This window comes from Galeopterus variegatus, unplaced genomic scaffold (assembly GCF_000696425.1).
Source record: "Galeopterus variegatus unplaced genomic scaffold, G_variegatus-3.0.2 Scaffold3647, whole genome shotgun sequence".
In the NCBI taxonomy this organism is placed as follows: domain Eukaryota; kingdom Metazoa; phylum Chordata; class Mammalia; order Dermoptera; family Cynocephalidae; genus Galeopterus; species Galeopterus variegatus.
Genome location: NW_007729758.1, coordinates 60,818 through 78,051, shown reverse-complemented (window position 1 = coordinate 78,051; position 17,234 = coordinate 60,818). Strand labels below are relative to the sequence as shown.

Genomic DNA, 17,234 nt, shown 5'->3' with positions numbered 1-17,234 from the left:
GGGGCACATTTATGATGCCGTTGCTTTCCAGGAGGGCACACTGAGAGAACGGGTGTGGTAGACAAGGGCCCTTCAGTTCTGTCTTTATTTCTTAAAGCCTTTTGATAATCATTTTGGAGAGACTGGAGTGCCAGTGTTCTATTTTGTGTATGTGTTTCTGTATGTTAAAACTTTAAAACAATAACAAACAGAAGCATTGGGTTGTAATAACTGAAAATTCTTTGCCGAGTTGCACAGTGGCAGATCCTGGGTTTTGTGCCTCAGGCAGTGTCTCTTATTTGTCAACAGGGCCACTCTATGTCATAGTTGAGTACGCCTCGAAAGGCAACCTCCGAGAGTACCTCCGAGCCCGGAGGCCTCCCGGGATGGAGTACTCCTATGACATTAACCGCGTTCCCGAGGAGCAGATGACCTTTAAGGACTTGGTGTCGTGCACCTACCAGCTGGCCAGAGGCATGGAGTACTTGGCTTCCCAGAAAGTGAGTCCTTCACCTTCTACTTGGTTGGGTGGAATCCAATTTAAAATGTCTGAAGGAAGCAAGCAATTTGGACGTGCTTCTGTGCCAGATCAAGCCCTTGCATGTCTCGTACAACCTAATTCAAAATATGTATTGCATCATTCACATTTGGGTTTAACGAACTCTTTAGAAGCCAAAGCAGCCTCGTAAACCTGGAAGGACGCTGCAGAGATGAGCAGAAAAGATGTCTCTTCTCTGAGCCAGAGCTGGGTTTGATTCTCCTGGGAATTCAGCTCTCTGGGTGGAGAACGATGGGTTTACAGGGTGTTTCCTTTAATTCTGATGATTTAGGGGGCTGCATTTGTTGTGTGGTTTTTGAGTTTTTGGACATAGACTTGGGTGTTGTGTTTAGGGTTATGAGTTTAATATAGCATTGAATCTTCTAGGAATAAAGGTCAAGCGGAGGAGTGTTTTAGTGATATTGAGTCCTGGATATCTGAGTTTATTTTTTCTTGTTTGGCGGGTGACCCTCTGTGGGTAGAAGTTGGCCAGGTCCCCTGAGGTGAATCACCCACATTCCAAGCATGCCACTTCCGATGGAACTTTAAACATCTGAGTTATTCTGAAAGGAGTCAGACAGGTGCCCAGATATCCTCGGGGGCATTTCAGATGACCTAAGACACCCTTCCTTAGCCCCATACTCAGGGGAGGGGGAGCAGGCGACAGAACTGCCTCCTTGGGCTGAGGTGGATTCATCTGTGGTGGAGCTTGAAGCTGCACCAGGAATCCATTGGGTCCCCAAAGAAGTAAGATTCTCTGGTGGCTGTGGACCCTCTGTCTCCTGGGGTCCTAGGCTGCTGGGAGAGTCCCAAACTCAGGTCCTCACTCGGGCTATGTGAGTCACAGGAGTGAGCTAGGTGGCCTCTGTTGGGTCACGCAGAGTGGAGGGGCTGGAGGGGCGGCTGCTATCTGGGCACGTGGGAACATGGCCCAGAGCTACCACATAATCTGGGTAGTTTCTTTTCTAAATTTTCAAGAGAGTCCAGAGTTTACGACTTCTTCAGGGTTTTCTGTTTTGTTTTGTTTTTTAACCTGTGAAATCTCCCAATGTATAGGTTTTAGGAAATGGATTAAATCCCAGTTTCAAGTTCTGTGATTATGTGTGGGTGTGTGTGCACACAGGGGAGTTTGCCAATGAAAAAGTATTTGGCATCAGGAAACAACCAGACAGACCCAGAACATGGGACATTTGACATTGCTTCTAAATGTCATTATCACAGAAGAGAGAAAAGAGTATAGAGATGGTTCCAGATTAAAGGAGGCTAAAGAGATAGAACGGCTAAATGTAAGAGTGTGATCCTGGACTGGATCCTGTGGTGTGGGAGGTGGGGGCCAGCTTTTATAAAGAACATTTGTGAATAATTGAAATTTGGATATGGACTGTATATTAGATAGTATTACTCTATAAATGTTGAATTGGGGGAGTGGTAGTGTGGGAGGAGATACATGAATAGATTAGGTGTGAGGTAGCAATGGTGTCTGCAACTAACTTAAAAGGTTCAGCCACAGAAAGTGTGTATGGAGTAGGGATGGGTGGGTGTGTGTGTGGGTGTGTATGTGTGTGGGGGGGTGTCTGGGGGAGGTTGGGTGTTGGAGAGAGCAAGTGAGCATCACAAGCAAATCTGGCAAATGTGGATATCCATGGTACTATTTCACCTATTCTGTAGCTTTGAAATATTCCTACATAAAACACTGGGGAGGGCAGTCTGTCTGCAGGCTGCCTGTTTTGATCCTGTGCCGTTGGTCACTCCGTGCCCTCCCAGTGCGGGAGGTGGGAGAACATTTTTTGTTCCCAGCAGGGCATTGCTGCTAATGTAAGAGTGGCAGGAGGGCTGGCCTGGTCATTTTATTCAGTCCTTCAGTAAATATTCCTAGGGCATCCCAGATGCCTTGTGTCCTAGGTCACCACTCTCCAGTGAGGTGGCCAGGATGGACAGAGTCCTTGACCTCTTGGAGCAGGAGCCGTAAGTGACAGTAGGAGAGATTGATAGTAAATGTGAGAATAAGAATAAGCATATTAAAAAATTGAGGGACGTGTTGTGGAGGAAACAGGAGCATGGTAAGGCTCTGCTCGTTCTGGGCCTTACAGACCCAGGCGGGGACCCTGGACTTTGCTGTCGGTGTCATGGGATGCCATTGAAGGGGGAGTGATAGGATCAGGTTTGTGCTTTAGAGATGGCTCTTGCTTCTACTTGCACGGTGGGTGGGAAGCGCTGAGACCCTGGAAAGGTGTTGGTGGTTTGGGCTAGGGTTTACCGGATCTAGAGACACCGAGAGAAGCCGGTAGGTTGACTTTGGACATATTTTGCTACCAGGAGAGATAATGGATTTTTGAGGTATGGGGAACAGAAAGAGCAATCATGCAGTCAGCTCAGTAGGCATTTACTGGGCCAGGCTCTGCTCAGTGCTGGGAACACGGAGATGAGCTCGCAGGGCCTGACGTCAGGCAGCTGTCAGTTGTGTGTTGGTGGGTGGGGATGTGGGGTTTGGGAGTGGAGACACGTAAAGAAACACCATGGCGTATGCATACTATGGTTAGGTAATGGGGTATTTGAGCCTTGCTCAGTTTATAAAATCCTTGCTATTTTTAGCTCAAAGCAAATTAATTTTTCTTTTTTAACCAAATCTCAAATCCAGTTAAACCTCCAAACTGTTAAACCTGAGCAGGTTTTGTTTTGTTTTGTTTTTAAGCAAGCCGCAGCTCCCCATCTGTAAAATGGGTATAAGAATACCCATCTCATAGGTCACCATGGGAATTAAATGCAGTGAGCTCAAATCCAGTTAAACCTCCAAACTGTTAAACCTGAGCAGGTTTTGTTTTGTTTTGTTTTTTAAGCAAGCCGCAGCTCCCCATCTGTAAAATGGGTATAAGAATACCCATCTCATAGGTCACCATGGGAATTAAATGCAGTGAGCTGTACAGAGGCATCCAGCACACTGTCTGCATCACAGGTGTGTTAGTCTTCCCTCCCTTAGTGACCCATTGACCTTCAACTGTAGGATAATGGAACGCCAAACTGTCCCAGGTGCCTAGTTACATAAGATGGCCAGCTCTCTGTGCTGGAGAAGTCAGATTTCTGTGGATGGGAATTTGTCTTGCTTTTAATTATTTTCTTTTTCTTGGGTGTTGGTTCCAAGTGTTCTCTTGTCGCACCCAGAGGATAGGCTTCGGTGTTTCCTAGCACCCTGGGATGAGAATGTCCATGCTGGATTCTGAGAAGATGGTCGAAGTAGCCGTGTCTCTGTCCAAGTTGAGCTCTGATGTGTGGCCGGAGCCCAGTGCATGGGCAGCCAGATTCTTCTGACCACAGCTTGCCAAACACACAGAGCTCATATTGTCAGGGAGCACACCACTGGGACAGTTTGGCCCAGGGCTTGGAAGTTCAGTTGAAAGAGTCCTTCTAAACCAGGAGCATGGCTCCGGCCCACACGCATCTCCCGGCCGCTTCTGGGAGCTCTCCCATTCCCTGCTCGAGCCTGGCCAGGGACAGGCGCATTGGTGCAGCTTTCCTGCTTTCCCGTTTCTGATCTGAGCCCGTGCAGGGGCACAGAACTGTATGAACACAAGGAATAGTTGTGGGAGGGGGAAGAATAAAATAACTCCTCATTTATATTTCATAGATGGTTTGGCTTGCTCCTTTTTTAATTGGCCAACTCTTGGAGTGTCTATTTAAGATCAGCCCCATTTCAACCTTGTCAAATGGGTTGATAAGACTCTGTGCTTCATATGATAGTTAACCTTTGCCAATAATCTGTGTGAAAGTGTTTGATGGTGATGTTTGCTTACTTCCTTATACCTTACCTCTTCCAAAAATAGGGGGTGATGATTTGGCATGGGTTGATAAGACTCTGTGCTTCATATGATAGTTAACCTTTGCCAATAATCTGTGTGAAACTGTTTGATGGTGATGTTTGCTTACTTCCTTATACCTTACCTCTTCCAAAAATAGGGGGTGATGATTTGGGACCCAATTACCATGTATAATGATGAAATCTTGGTACATTAAAGTGCAACTAAAACATAACAGCTTACAAAAGTGTATCATTTGTAGAGAGGAAAAGTAGGAGTTTCTCTAGATCTTTCTGAGACCAGAGAGTTAATATCAGGACTGTAAGTCAGCCCTAATCTTCAGCTGCCCTGTAGCAAGCATTTCAGCATTTAGTCCCGATGTATGTGGCAGACACAGGTTGAGCCCTTTGCGTGGACCGGGTGTTGTGCTGGACTGTTCTGAGAATCTGCGTAGACAGGCATTGCCTCTGATGTAAGCCAGGAAAGGACATTATCGGTTCTTTCAGAAACACACGCTGCAGTGTAGAAATGTAGAAGGTGGAAATAGGGCTGAGTGAGTCTGGAGGCATGGAGTCCTGCTAGGCAGGCAGTGTGCGGGTGGGGGCGCGGGGCAGGGGGTGCGTAGTGGTGGACTAAGGGATTTGCGGTGGGAATGGAGTGGGGTGGACAAATGGAGATGCATTTTGTAGTTAAAATCAACAGGACCTGGGAGGAGTGTGTAAAGAATGCTGGTGTATACGTCTCTGATTACGAGAGACAAAGAGAATAAGAACTAGGGAAGTAGAAACCTTGGATCTGAGATGTCAAGGGGACATCAGTGTGGGATGTCCTGTAGCCAGTTGAAAATGAGAACGTAGGTCTCAGGAGAGAGTCAGGGTGGGAATAGGAATTTGCAAATATTTCGTATGTGTCTAAGAATTGATGCCATGAGGATGCTGGAAATACAAAGTTAATGGTTCAGTTCCTCTATTTTGAGGGACTGAAGAAGGAGCCAGCCAAAGAGTCTGAGAACGTGGGTGGGAAGGGAGGGCTGGAGCCAAGAGAAGGGAACGGGGTAGACCTCAATGGAGGGATGGTTTTTAAAACAAGTGAGAGACCAAGTGTCCAAAGCTGCAGAGAGGGAAAAATCGAGGAGGTGGCAGAGGTCACTTGGGTCCACCAGTTAAGAGGCTCTTCATAAACTTCAGGAGGGGCAGGGGTGGAAAACAGGTTAGAATGTTTGAGAAGTGACCAGGAAATGAAGAAGATGTGATGCTGGAGTTTAACCAGTTCTTCTGGAAGTTTGGCTGTAAGGGGCAGGACAGGGACTGTTGAGAGAGAAGATTTTAGGATGATCTAATACCGATCTGTATACAGCTGAAAGGAGGACACTAGAGTTGTCGGACAGCTGCAGATAAAAGAGAACATGGTTACTTAGTTTACCTTTGCTCTTTGAAGTGACTGGTTTATTTATTTACTTATAATGAGAAAATAAACACAAGGGTTGTGTTTGGGGTGCTTGGGTGGTTCCCTGGTTGACCAGCTTAATCGTATAGCCGTGGTATGTCTCCTGTAGCATACTACAACCAGTTTTTGACTTAAAATGAATTTTCTGACTGTATTTCAAGAAATGAATGTTTTTTTCTTTTTGTCCTTGGAGTATTTTGCAATTAGTTCTTTCTCTCCCTTCTTTCTTCATTTCAGTGTATTCATCGAGATTTAGCAGCCAGAAATGTTCTGGTAACAGAGAACAATGTGATGAAAATAGCGGACTTTGGACTGGCCAGGGACATCAACAATATAGACTATTACAAAAAGACCACGAATGTAAGTCCACGGCAACGACACAGGGGGAAGGGGAGTGGGGCGGGGCTCAGAATGTTCCAGATGAAAGTTCATAGCTGTTTGGAGCCAGAAGGGACTGAGGAGGGCTCCTGCTCCGCCTTTCATTCCTGTTCTTCTGCCTTACTCTTCACAAGCCCTCACTAAGCAAATTTAGGCATATTTAAGATAATTGTAGTGAATGTGAACCACTCTAGGACACAGAATAGTCAGCAGCTTCTAGGATTTTCATGTGGTTCTTGTTAAGAACTTGCATAGCAAAGACTAGAGCTGGGAGTTACTTGGTTAATTTTTGCCTAGAAGTTGGTCAGGTTGTGCCTGTGTGCTAGGAAGATAAAATGGTGATGAGAATCCAAGGAGATGGGTTTATTAATGTGCTCAAATCTGTGCATCTCACATGTTATGTATAGTTGGCGCTTATTTCTGCTCTAATGACTGACCAATAAAAAGCCCTAGAGTGTCAGCTCTTAAATAGGGCACAGCCCTGTTGAGCCTGCAAAAACAAACTTGTTTTCAAATATTGGTTTTTACCTTTGCTTTGCATTTGCAGGGGCGACTTCCGGTCAAATGGATGGCTCCAGAAGCGCTTTTTGATAGAGTGTACACTCATCAGAGTGATGTGTAAGTAACTCCCTTTTCTCTGGCTTTTTCATAAGGTTGAGTTGCAAAAATATTATACGTTCTTGGCCTCTCCTCGTTCTTTGGTGGCTGCTGCATTTCACACATTCATAGAAGGTGCAGGAGTCAGCCTTAGAAAGGACGGATTTTATGGTAGGCTGGTAACCAATGCTCTGTTACTAATCTGCCCAGCTTCAAAGAGCACAGGAGGTGGAACCGCTCCTCCTGCCAGAGCAGAAGTCCCCCCCGCGAACATACTCAGGGACGTGCAACCACAAAGCTGCTATCTAATTTGCCAAGCCGTTGGCATGTTCGTCACTCCCTTAAAGAAGTAATCCTGAAAGTTTTCCTACTTGCAGGTAGTTTGTCATATTTCCCCGAACCCAGGTTTGTGCTTCAAGGGTGGAGCTGAGTGAAATGTGGTCTGCTCAGGTGATTTCCACAGGGCCTGCTCGCCATGATTACTCTTCCAAAAAATTTCTGGTCTTGTCTTAGCATCCTTGATAACATCCTAGAAATATAGTAGAAATTATATTTCTTTTAAGACACACTTAAAATATACTATTAGGGTCAGATTCCAGCTGATGTTTTAGATTTGGAATTCACTTGAAAGGTGTTGCTGTTGGGAGAAGCTGGGTGAAAGGTACTATTTTTGCAAGTACCTATAAGTCTGTAATTCTTCCAAAGGAAAAAGTTAATAAAATTAAGCTCTTTTTCTCTTTTTTTTTTTTTGTGACCGGTAAGGGGATTGTAACCCTTGGCTTGGTGTCGTCCGCACCACGCTCAGCCAGTGAGTGCACCGACCATCCCTATATAGGATCCGAACCCGCGGCGGGAGCGCCGCACTCTCCCGAGTGAGCCACGGGGTCAGCCCAAATTGAGCTCTTTTTTTATTTGTGTGAGCAGGAGGATTTCTGGGGTAGGCACTGGTTCTGCACTACCTCGGTGGGTCCTCTCAGCAAGAAGGAAGGAGCTGTGGTTCCCATCTTTGCAGTGAGCAGGCTGGGGCACAGAGGCTGTTTCTCCCTGTGTCGTGCTGCGGCTTTTGCTCTGCAGAAAACTGGGGATGGTTTCATTTTTGAAACTTAGCAGCATAGAGTCAATAAGAGTGAGTTTTCAAAGCTGCAATGACATAGGTAACCTTGGGATTCTCTGCCTGATTATCCCAGAGATTGAGTCTCCTGAACTAGGCTCAGAAAGTCCAACTGTAGGTCTCTGAAAAGTCAAGTATAAATGGTTTTTTCCATTTGTTGCATGAAACTCATCTGGGGCACAGACTTCTGCATCTTTTTGCCCACGCTGTGCTGAGTGCCTTTGCGATCTTATTAAGTCACAGAACCTCTGTGCCCCACCTGCTCCACCGGCCATTGTAGGGCAGCTGTTATCTCGCAGAACTGGCCTTACTCTGTCATGTGCCCATACTGACAGATCACAGTCCTTGGGTCACACACATAGGGAGATGGAAGGGTTGGACAGGAGCATAAAGGGCTTTGAAGCTTAGGAGTCGAGATCCTCACATTGCTAACACTGCCTTTAAGACGAGCATCTTTAAGAGTGGTGGCGGTTTGCCTTTTTATCTTTGATGGAAAATTCCATTGGAACATCCCCCCCATGCTGTTGTCATTTGGGGATGCTTCTTAGGGGCCAAGAAGGCACGTAGGAAGAATGGCAGGAGGGCTCATTTGTCTCTGAACCTAGGAAGTGAGGGGTGTTTATTTTCCTAACTGGGCATGTTTAGGATTCCGCGATTCAGATGGGTTGGTAATGCTGTGTTTTCTCCCTTCTTTACAGCTGGTCCTTCGGGGTGTTAATGTGGGAGATCTTCACTTTAGGGGGCTCGCCCTACCCAGGGATTCCCGTGGAGGAACTTTTTAAGCTGCTGAAGGAAGGACACAGGATGGATAAGCCGGCAAACTGCACCAATGAACTGTAAGGGCCGTGGTCTCACCCGCTGGTCCTGCGCTGCGCTCACCACACCAGTAACGCTTCTGCTGGCTTATCTCGGTTTTCTAAGGCCCTTGACTTTCCAAACATGCTCTGAGAAGAATTGCTGAAGCTTTCTGGGCTCAATCCCAGAACTGAGATAGATAGCTACACTGACAAGCATTACTAGTCCAAAAGAAAGAACATCATTCTGAGGCGAATGGAGCGGGCTTTAGATCACAGGGTGTGTTGGGCTGCCCGGCTGAGGGACCCCAACTATGCAGAGCCAGCCCCTGAGTGATCTTTCTGGGCCACTGTGTTGTGCTCACCATTGTGTCCCCTCAGAGTGATAGAAAGACACACAGGTTGGGAAGCAAGCTAGAGAGCCATGGGGCCCTCCCTGCAGAGTGGTAGGATTCAAGAGCCAACGAAACCTCTCCTTGGGGTTGTGTGTGGCCCCATCATGGCAGGTGGAGAGAATGGGTATTTCCAGAGCTTTGACCATTGAAAATTGCCATCACAGATTAACATCAGACACATTTCCTCAGAGCAAAGGAACCAGGGTCTGATTACCTATATTTCACCCATATTTTAGTGCAGAGAATTAAAGATTTATACAGGTGCCATCCTCAGAGTACCAGATCTGAGTATAAAACCATGAGCTGGTTTCTAGAAAAACCTGCCTCACGCTTGGGGTGGAATTATGTTGTTGGTGACGTGTGCCTTGTGCAGCAGAACCAGTGCTTTGAAAAGGAGTCTCTCTGCCTCCCCCTGCCTCCCCCCTCCGGGATTAACTAAGAAGAGCAATTGTCCCAGAGACTGGTGTCTATTGTGTCGTTTCATGGGGATTTTATATCAGTAATCCTATGAGTGCTTTTCGGCGTACAGTGGCTGTCTGATGAATGGCCACATTTTATAGGATATTATGTAAAGGCATTTATTGTCCTCCTTGTCATTCCTATTGCTGTTTTTAACATGGAGGGTCTGTCGAAACCCATAATCAAGATAAGGCCTGGGAACCTAGGCCTATCTAAGAGTTAATCAGCAAATTAGTTTGCAGCCCAGTGGTGGGCAGGTTAATTCATAAAAACCTTACCTTTAAGTTGTGGTTTCAAACCCAATTTTTTTTAAAACTGAGAAACCTTTGTCAACTAGAATCTAAAACAACACCCAAAGTGTTGGGCAGGTTATGGTAGAGTCGCTTCAGTCCAGACAGGGCTGTTGGCAGAGGGAAGACTGGAGACCAGCCTGCAAAAATATGCTTTCCTTCTACCTCCAAAAGTGCCTTAACAGGGGGGTACCATTGTGATAGGTCACACTGTCACAGTGCTACCGGTGAAAACGTACAGATGTGTCTTTCTTAACGGTGTAGATGTCTTCCTAAAACATTTTGGGCATGTAAATCAAAGTGCCTTTCAGAGGACCCAAGTAGGGAATCTCTGGGGAAAGTGAATCAACACCTCCTTATTTAGTTGCTTGGAAAGTTCTGATACCTTTCCACAATTAAGGGCACATGTCCATATTGCTGTTCAAACCGACTCTAGCTGTGTACCCAGGACGCACGGAGTTAACTGACCAGGGAATCCGTCTTTCCCAGGTATATGATGATGAGGGACTGTTGGCATGCGGTGCCCTCCCAGAGGCCAACGTTTAAGCAGTTGGTAGAAGACCTGGATCGGATTCTCACGCTCACAACCAACGAGGTAAGAACCTCTTTCCAGAAGCCCATCGTCCGCTGGGGAGACAAGCACAGCTTTTTAAATGCAGGATCCCCTAGTGGAGTCTGGGCTGTAGTTGATCATTTTTCCACAGGGGTCAGACAGAGTTAATCTATGTATTTCTCTCAAATCTTGATTTTTCTCGGAACCGCATTTAGTGAGTTCTGACTTACGAAACCAAAGGCTGGGGGACATACCTGAGGCGGCTCGCACTGTGGCTTTAGCGTGGTGGGTCCAGGGTGTGTGTGTGGAGGACAACGGGGAGGGGAGGAAATGTTCAGTTGCAGCATTTTGGTGTGCGTGGGAAGGAGCTTGGATTTATGTGCCAGGCTGAGTCTGCGCCCTGGTAATTAGCATGAGAGCTGATGACGTCCTGTTACCGATTAGCTTGATCAGAGGCAATGAAGTCCTGGAGTTCCAGCTTTTATATATAACATGACACTATCCTGTGTGATCCTATCTGGTAGTGGTGCATGGCTTGCGGCATCTTTCTTTGTGTATGTTTAACGTATACAATAGTTTCCTATAATTAGTGACTTATATGATTTTAAGTGACGTGTACCTTTTGTTAAAATATTTATTTTCTGTAAAATGTCTATAATCTATGCCAATAAAAGAAGCACTCTTCTGTCACTCAGTGCTTGAATTTAGCCCCGTCCATGACTGGTCCAACCTGCAGTTGGAGTGGCTTTTATGATTATGGAAAGCATATACTCCTAGCAGGAAAGACGGAAACCCACCAAGTCCAGTGAAATCCCAGGACAGTGAGGAATTGTTGATGACTGAATTGTGAGATATTGAAGATGAGGAATGGTGTTTTTTCGCACAGGAAAAAAATCGAAACCACACAATTGCCTTGACAACAAAAAAGGTTAACATCTCCCAAATACTTTAGAAGGAAAATGATGCACTTAGTTTCTGATTTAGAAAATAGTTTGAATGGTGTAAAAAAAAAAAAAAAGTGTAGTGATATGAAGCCTTTACCCAGCAACTCTTTATCTTGTGCGACTGCTGGTGGCTTGGGCTGGATAAAGGGAAAGATTGCATTTAAATGAACACAGCTGACCTTCAGAAGTTGAAAGGAAAAGAACAGTTCAAGGGGAAAAAAAGCAACTTTCTTCTCCTGCCAAAATTGTTGTTTCTAGTATAAGTTCTTTTAACCCTAGACTTGGAATTCACTGATATTTCTATTTTTTCCTATCAGATCTGAAAGTTTATGGCTTCATTTAGAAACTGGGAAAAGCACTAAAGTTCTGTTTTAATGATCCCCTGTCCAGGCTTAATGTTGCTTCTTTATATATTTACATTTAAAGTGGGTCCATTCATACTGAAATTTATATCTAGTATCCTAAAATAAAAAAGCAGAATGCCATATTGTCTAACGGATATAAAAATCGAACTTTCTTTCCTTCTGAAAATCATTACCATATGCTCGAGAAAAATGGTTCCATTTAGGACAAAATTTCATTTTTATCATTGTAAGCAGAAAGTTCTCTTTTGATGTGGTGGGTGTGTTTGTTTCCAGTTGTGTGGTTAATGCTGATGTTGTTGGAACTGACACATCCCCCTTCTCGGATGGGGGCTCTTTCTTTTGCCAACCCTGGTGATGAATTATAGTGTGTTTTTAGTGTGTCTTTCACAATGTGTAGTTGCCAACATTCCGTGGGCTCTTTTCTGATAACAGTGTGGCTGTTTGTGCTGTGGTCTGCACTTTCTGCCCCGCTCTCAGCAAACCACATCATGGAATAGTCGTTGGCTTCTGGGTGTGTGAGCAGAACCACCCCAATGTGCCAGCCTAGTTGAGGCAGTGAGACCCAGAGGTTCCCAATTTAGAAATCCTTTCATAGCTTCAGAGCTGGGGTCAACAAATGCTTTCCGTAAGGGACCAGAGAGTAAATATTTTCAGCTTTGCGGGCCATATGGTCTTGTTCGCATCTCGCCATTGTAGCAGGAAAGCAGCCGCAGACAATATGTAAGTAAACGTGTCTGTGTTCTAGCAAAACCTTATGGACCCTGAAATTGGATTGTTTTATAACAGTATATGAATTTTAAGTCATTTTAGTGCCGTTAGGTAGTCTTCTTTTGATTTTTCTTTCAACCACTTACAAATGTTAAAAAACCATCCTTAGTTCAGGGGCTGTACAAAACCAGGCCCTGTCCTAAGTCAGAGGAAGTGCTATCCTGGGATGATCCAGTGTGCTTGGTGGCAGTGACACCAACGGATGCTTTGGGGAGCAGCAGAGACTCTGAATCTCAAACCTTCAAACCTTTGAAACTTCTATATTTTCCTAAACTTACCTTTAACAGCCCATTGTGGATTTAAAATACATGAGTAGATCCAAGCCTTTTTTGAACCTGTTTACATTTTCGACTCGGAGAGCTTCTGAGAGTAATGAATCGCATCTGTTAAATTACCCGCCGAATGAAGGAGTATTCCCCTTTAAATTACCCTAGAAATGGCAATAATAGAATGTAATTCAGAAAATAAATATTCATGGTCTCATCTATTTTTAGGGGTCCTGGGTTTCCCCAGTGTGTTACACGTTTTCACTTTGCTGGGGATGGAATTTGACCTGCATGCTCTAGCGAGGAGGTGTATATATAGCAAGTGGGTCATTTAGGTCCATGTGAGTCGAGCTGACGACCCTGCACCTACAGTTCAGCAGGGTCTTCTCGTTCTCTGCTTGCCCATAGCTTATTGGGATCTAGGAGAAAAGTTAAGGTTGGGGTCTTGGGAGGTCTTTGTGGAAGTCAGGGTGGGCTGGGTCTCTGTCAACCTTCCAGGTTGGCCCCTGTCCTGTCCTACTTCTGATACCGACATCTCAAGAGCCTGTGTTTGAAATAAAACTTCTCTTCCCTTCTTTCAGGAATACTTGGACCTCAGTCAGCCTCTCGAACCGTATTCACCTTGTTATGCTGACCCGAGATGAAATAAAACGTCTCTCTTCCCTTCTTTCAGGAATACTTGGACCTCAGTCAGCCTCTCGAACAGTATTCACCTAGTTACCCTGACACAAGGAGCTCCTGTTCTTCAGGAGATGATTCTGTTTTTTCTCCAGACCCCATGCCTTATGAACCATGCCTTCCTCAGTATCCACACGTAAACGGCAGTGTTAAAACATGAATGGACGTGTCCTCCTGTCCCCAAATGGGACAGCACCAGGAACCTACCTACACTGAGCTGGGGGGCCCTGCCTCCACGAGTGTGTTGCTTCTGCTTGTATATATGGATCAGAGGAGTAAATAATGGGAAAAGTAATCAGCAGATGTGTAAAGATTTATGCAGTTGAAAACTTGGAAGAGAATGTTTCTGGGTACTGGATTGCCTCGGACCACCACGCGACCCTCTGACCTGCCCGCGGGTGCTGGCCGTGGACCAGTCAGACTTAAGGCAGACCTGCAATCTGCCTTCCTTGTTAATTTTGTAATAATTGGAGAAAATATATGTCGGCACACATCTACAGAGCACAAATGCAGTATATAGGTGCTGGATGTATGTAAATATATTCAAATTATGTATAAATATATATTATATATTTACAAGGAATTATTTTTTGTATTGATTTTAAATGGATGTCCCCATGCACCTAGAAAATTGGTCTCTCTGTTTTTAATAGCTATTTGTTAAATGCTTTTCTTACACAGAATTTCTTAATTTTCACCAAGCAGAGGTGGAAAAATACTTTTGCTTTCAGGGAAAATGGTATAACATTAATTTATTAATGAATTGGTAATATACAAAACAATTAATCATTTATAGTTTTTTTGTAATTTAAGTGGCATTTCTATGCAGGCAGCGCAGTGGACTAGTTAATCTATTGCTTGGACTTAACTAGTTATCAGATCCTATAAAAAGAGAAATATTTACAATATATGACTAATTTGGGGAAAATGAAGTTTTATTTGTGTTTAAACTCTGCTGTCAGATGATTGTTCTTAACCCACCTAAATGCCGATATTAAAAGAACCTGTTAATAGCAAGGTGTTTTGTTTTGGTATACACTTCTGTCATTGGGCCAATGAAACATTTAACTGGACTTTCCAAGACAAATGGTACCAGTGTCCTCTTTAAAAGATGCCTTAATCCATTCCTCAAGGACAGACCTTGGTTGATATGATGGCAGAATGTACTTCTCTCCGGCAGCTGGTCTTCTGCCCCCAAGTTGCACATTAATCAGATTAGCCTGTATTCTCTACAGTGAATTTTGATAATGGCTTCCAGATTCTTTGGCATTGGAGAAGCCTTTTAGGATCTTCAAGTCCCATCACAGAAAACTGAAACACAGAGTTGTTCTGCTGATAGTTTTGGGGATGCATCCATCTTTTTAAGGGATTACTTCAATCTAATTCTGGCAGGACCTCACCAAAAGATCTGGCCTAATAACTATATCAGACAAAACGTCACCGAATTGTTCATTCTGTATTAAAGTATTGTATTTTGCTTTCGAAACATTCACTCACTTTGCTATAGCCATGCAACATGAGTGCAGATTACACTGATTTTACGTGTTAAGAATTTGGAGAAAATATTTAATAAAGGCTGTTAATTTTTATACTGACAATAAAAATGTTTCTACAGATATTAATGTTAACAAGACAAAATAAATGTCACGCAGCTTATTTTTTTAATACTCGTGTCTCACCAAATGGTTTCCTGTGCTCGGAGGTGTTGACTGCATGCTGTTTGCTGTAAATGTTGGGAAGGCAGAGCTGAGAAGGGGCTTTGTTTGCTACAAACAGGGACGACTTGCTAGAGGAGTTAGCTGGGACCAGCAGTGCCTGGAACAGGTTGACCCAGTGGAAAAACAGCAGCGGTTGGTTCAAGCCCTGGCGAGGTTGCTCACTGGCACCTCGGAGATGTCATTGTTGCTTTCTGGGCCCTACCTGCTCCCCAGAGGAGCAAATGAGGAACTGCGTGGGAGAGAGCTTTGTAAACAGAAGAGGTGGCACTAAGGCTGAGAGCTGCTGAGTAGGGGAGAAGTTCAGATCATCTGGATCCTGGGGACTGAAGCCTTTAGGCTGGTTTCCTCATGATGTATGGAGAAGACAATTTGCTTTAAATTTTCCAAAAGAAAACCTGTTTTTTTTTTTGGTGGCTGGCCAGTATGGGGATCTGAACCTGTGACCTTGATCTTACCAGCACCATGCTCTCCCAACATGGACACATTTTAGTAACTTTTCATACCAGCAAGAATCTGAAGAGAGAAATGGCATTTCGCATGTGAGTCAAGTGCAGATCTGTGACTTCTTAGGGTTCTGTTTTATCTCCTTGCCGGCCTCATCAGCACCAGGAACGGGAGATGAAAACAGGCCCACTTTTCCTGACTTTCAGCCATCCCCTTAGAACCTTATTACGGAGCTGCTGGTGGTTAAACAGCGCTGTCCTTGGGGTCATTGTTGTATTTGAGGCCATTAGTGTTGGAGTGAGGGTCTCACCAGGCATCAGCACAGTGACCTGCAGTCCTGGTTCTGCATTTGCCAACCTCCTGGGCTTTTCGTTTCTCACTAGGAAAGCAAGGTTATCATGCCACCAAAAGAATGTGATTAAAAAATAAGGTATGTTGAAAGCAGCCCAAGAAACGTGTCACCTGTTAAGCACCTGTGTGCAGGGTGGTTATTCGGCAGCCCTGTGGGCATTTCCTCCACGGGATGCCCTTGCAGGGTGGAGGATGGAAGTGCTGGTTCTTCAGGTGATTTAAAGCGAGGCCCAGGATCCGTGCCGGGTCTCCCTGGGAAGACCTGTGATGTGCACATTCCGTACTGTCGAGACCAAAGGGGTAGTTTATGGCTTTTGTCAATGTAGGTTATAGTGGAAGTAAGAACTGCTGTCCTTACCCATTTCAGGGAGGTGGGTAGGCAAGAATCCAGATTGGGGTTGGATTAGCTGCTGGCCATTTTCGTTTTGAATTATTTTAGAAAAGGTATTTGTCATGAAGGGGAAGAAGGCAGCGCGGTCCGTGAAAAATGTGGAAAACACCTCCCTTTTTTTTGAGACCCACCCCTAATAAACATACACAGGCGGGACTCGATACGAATCCTGGAGCTTATGGCTTTCCCCTCCCCAGGCCTCAGGAGAGCAGAGGGAGTTAGATGAGCCACGTGTGATTGTCATTGAGTCATGAGATCCGTTCCTTTGTGAGGAACCAAACGATCACAGGCATCTTGGACGGGTAGTGCATATTCAAGAGGCTGCCTCAAAAAGTCCCACTGGTGGTGGCCTCTGGCAGGATGGAAGGAGAGAGAAGCAGGGCAGAGAAGTGACACCTTCAGGAGAGTAGTGTGATCCCCGTGGGGCGGAGGACCCTCATCCGCTACTGACCTCTCCATCCCTCCCCATCCCTCCATCCCTCAGGGAGCTTCTCTCCCTCTGACTGTGGGGGAGGTTCCTTACCCCCCCACAGGATATTAAAACATGCATTTGCAGTAGAACGTCTGACAGGCTTGAACAGCTGTGGATTGAGGACCCAACCACCATTCTGAAAACAAGAAGTGTGTCTGTCAGCGTGTACTGTAGCATTCAGGCTTTAGAAGGGCCAGGTCCAGAGGGCTCAGCCATGGCAGATGAGGAACTTGAGGCTCACCTTGAGGTTCTTGAGGGTCACGTACTGGGAAATGTTCTAAATAAGACTGCAGCCTTGTGCAGTGCTGCAGAAAGACCATAGATGGTGGGCCGGGGCAGAATTGGGTTGGTTTATTTCTTGAGCTGGGTGATGTTGGGCAAGTCATGGATTCTGTCTGGACATTCATTTCCTCAACTGTAAAACTGGCTATCACCAGCCTCACAGTCTTACCATGAGGATTACCTGTTGGAGCTCAGCTCTGGCAGATTATACTCAGTAAGTGTCA

At 45.2% G+C, this 17,234-nt stretch overlaps 1 protein-coding gene across 3 annotated transcripts in view; it reads left to right on the top strand.

Annotated features, from left to right (window-relative positions):
* Positions 1–14,950, top strand: part of FGFR2 (fibroblast growth factor receptor 2) — a 106,049-nt gene extending 91,099 nt beyond the window's left edge. For 2 of the 3 annotated variants that reach the window (XM_008585625.1, XM_008585624.1), the window contains exons 12-17: positions 289–479; positions 5,992–6,114; positions 6,680–6,750; positions 8,539–8,676; positions 10,268–10,373; positions 13,348–14,950. In XM_008585625.1, the coding sequence (XP_008583847.1) occupies positions 289–479; positions 5,992–6,114; positions 6,680–6,750; positions 8,539–8,676; positions 10,268–10,373; positions 13,348–13,512 (794 nt within the window). In that variant the 3' untranslated portion in view covers positions 13,513–14,950. Of the gene's footprint in view, positions 1–288; positions 480–5,991; positions 6,115–6,679; positions 6,751–8,538; positions 8,677–10,267; positions 10,374–13,255 lie in introns of all 3 variants that reach the window. The other variant, XM_008585626.1, reaches the window with a different exon arrangement.
* The last annotated feature ends 2,284 nt before the right edge of the window (positions 14,951–17,234 follow it).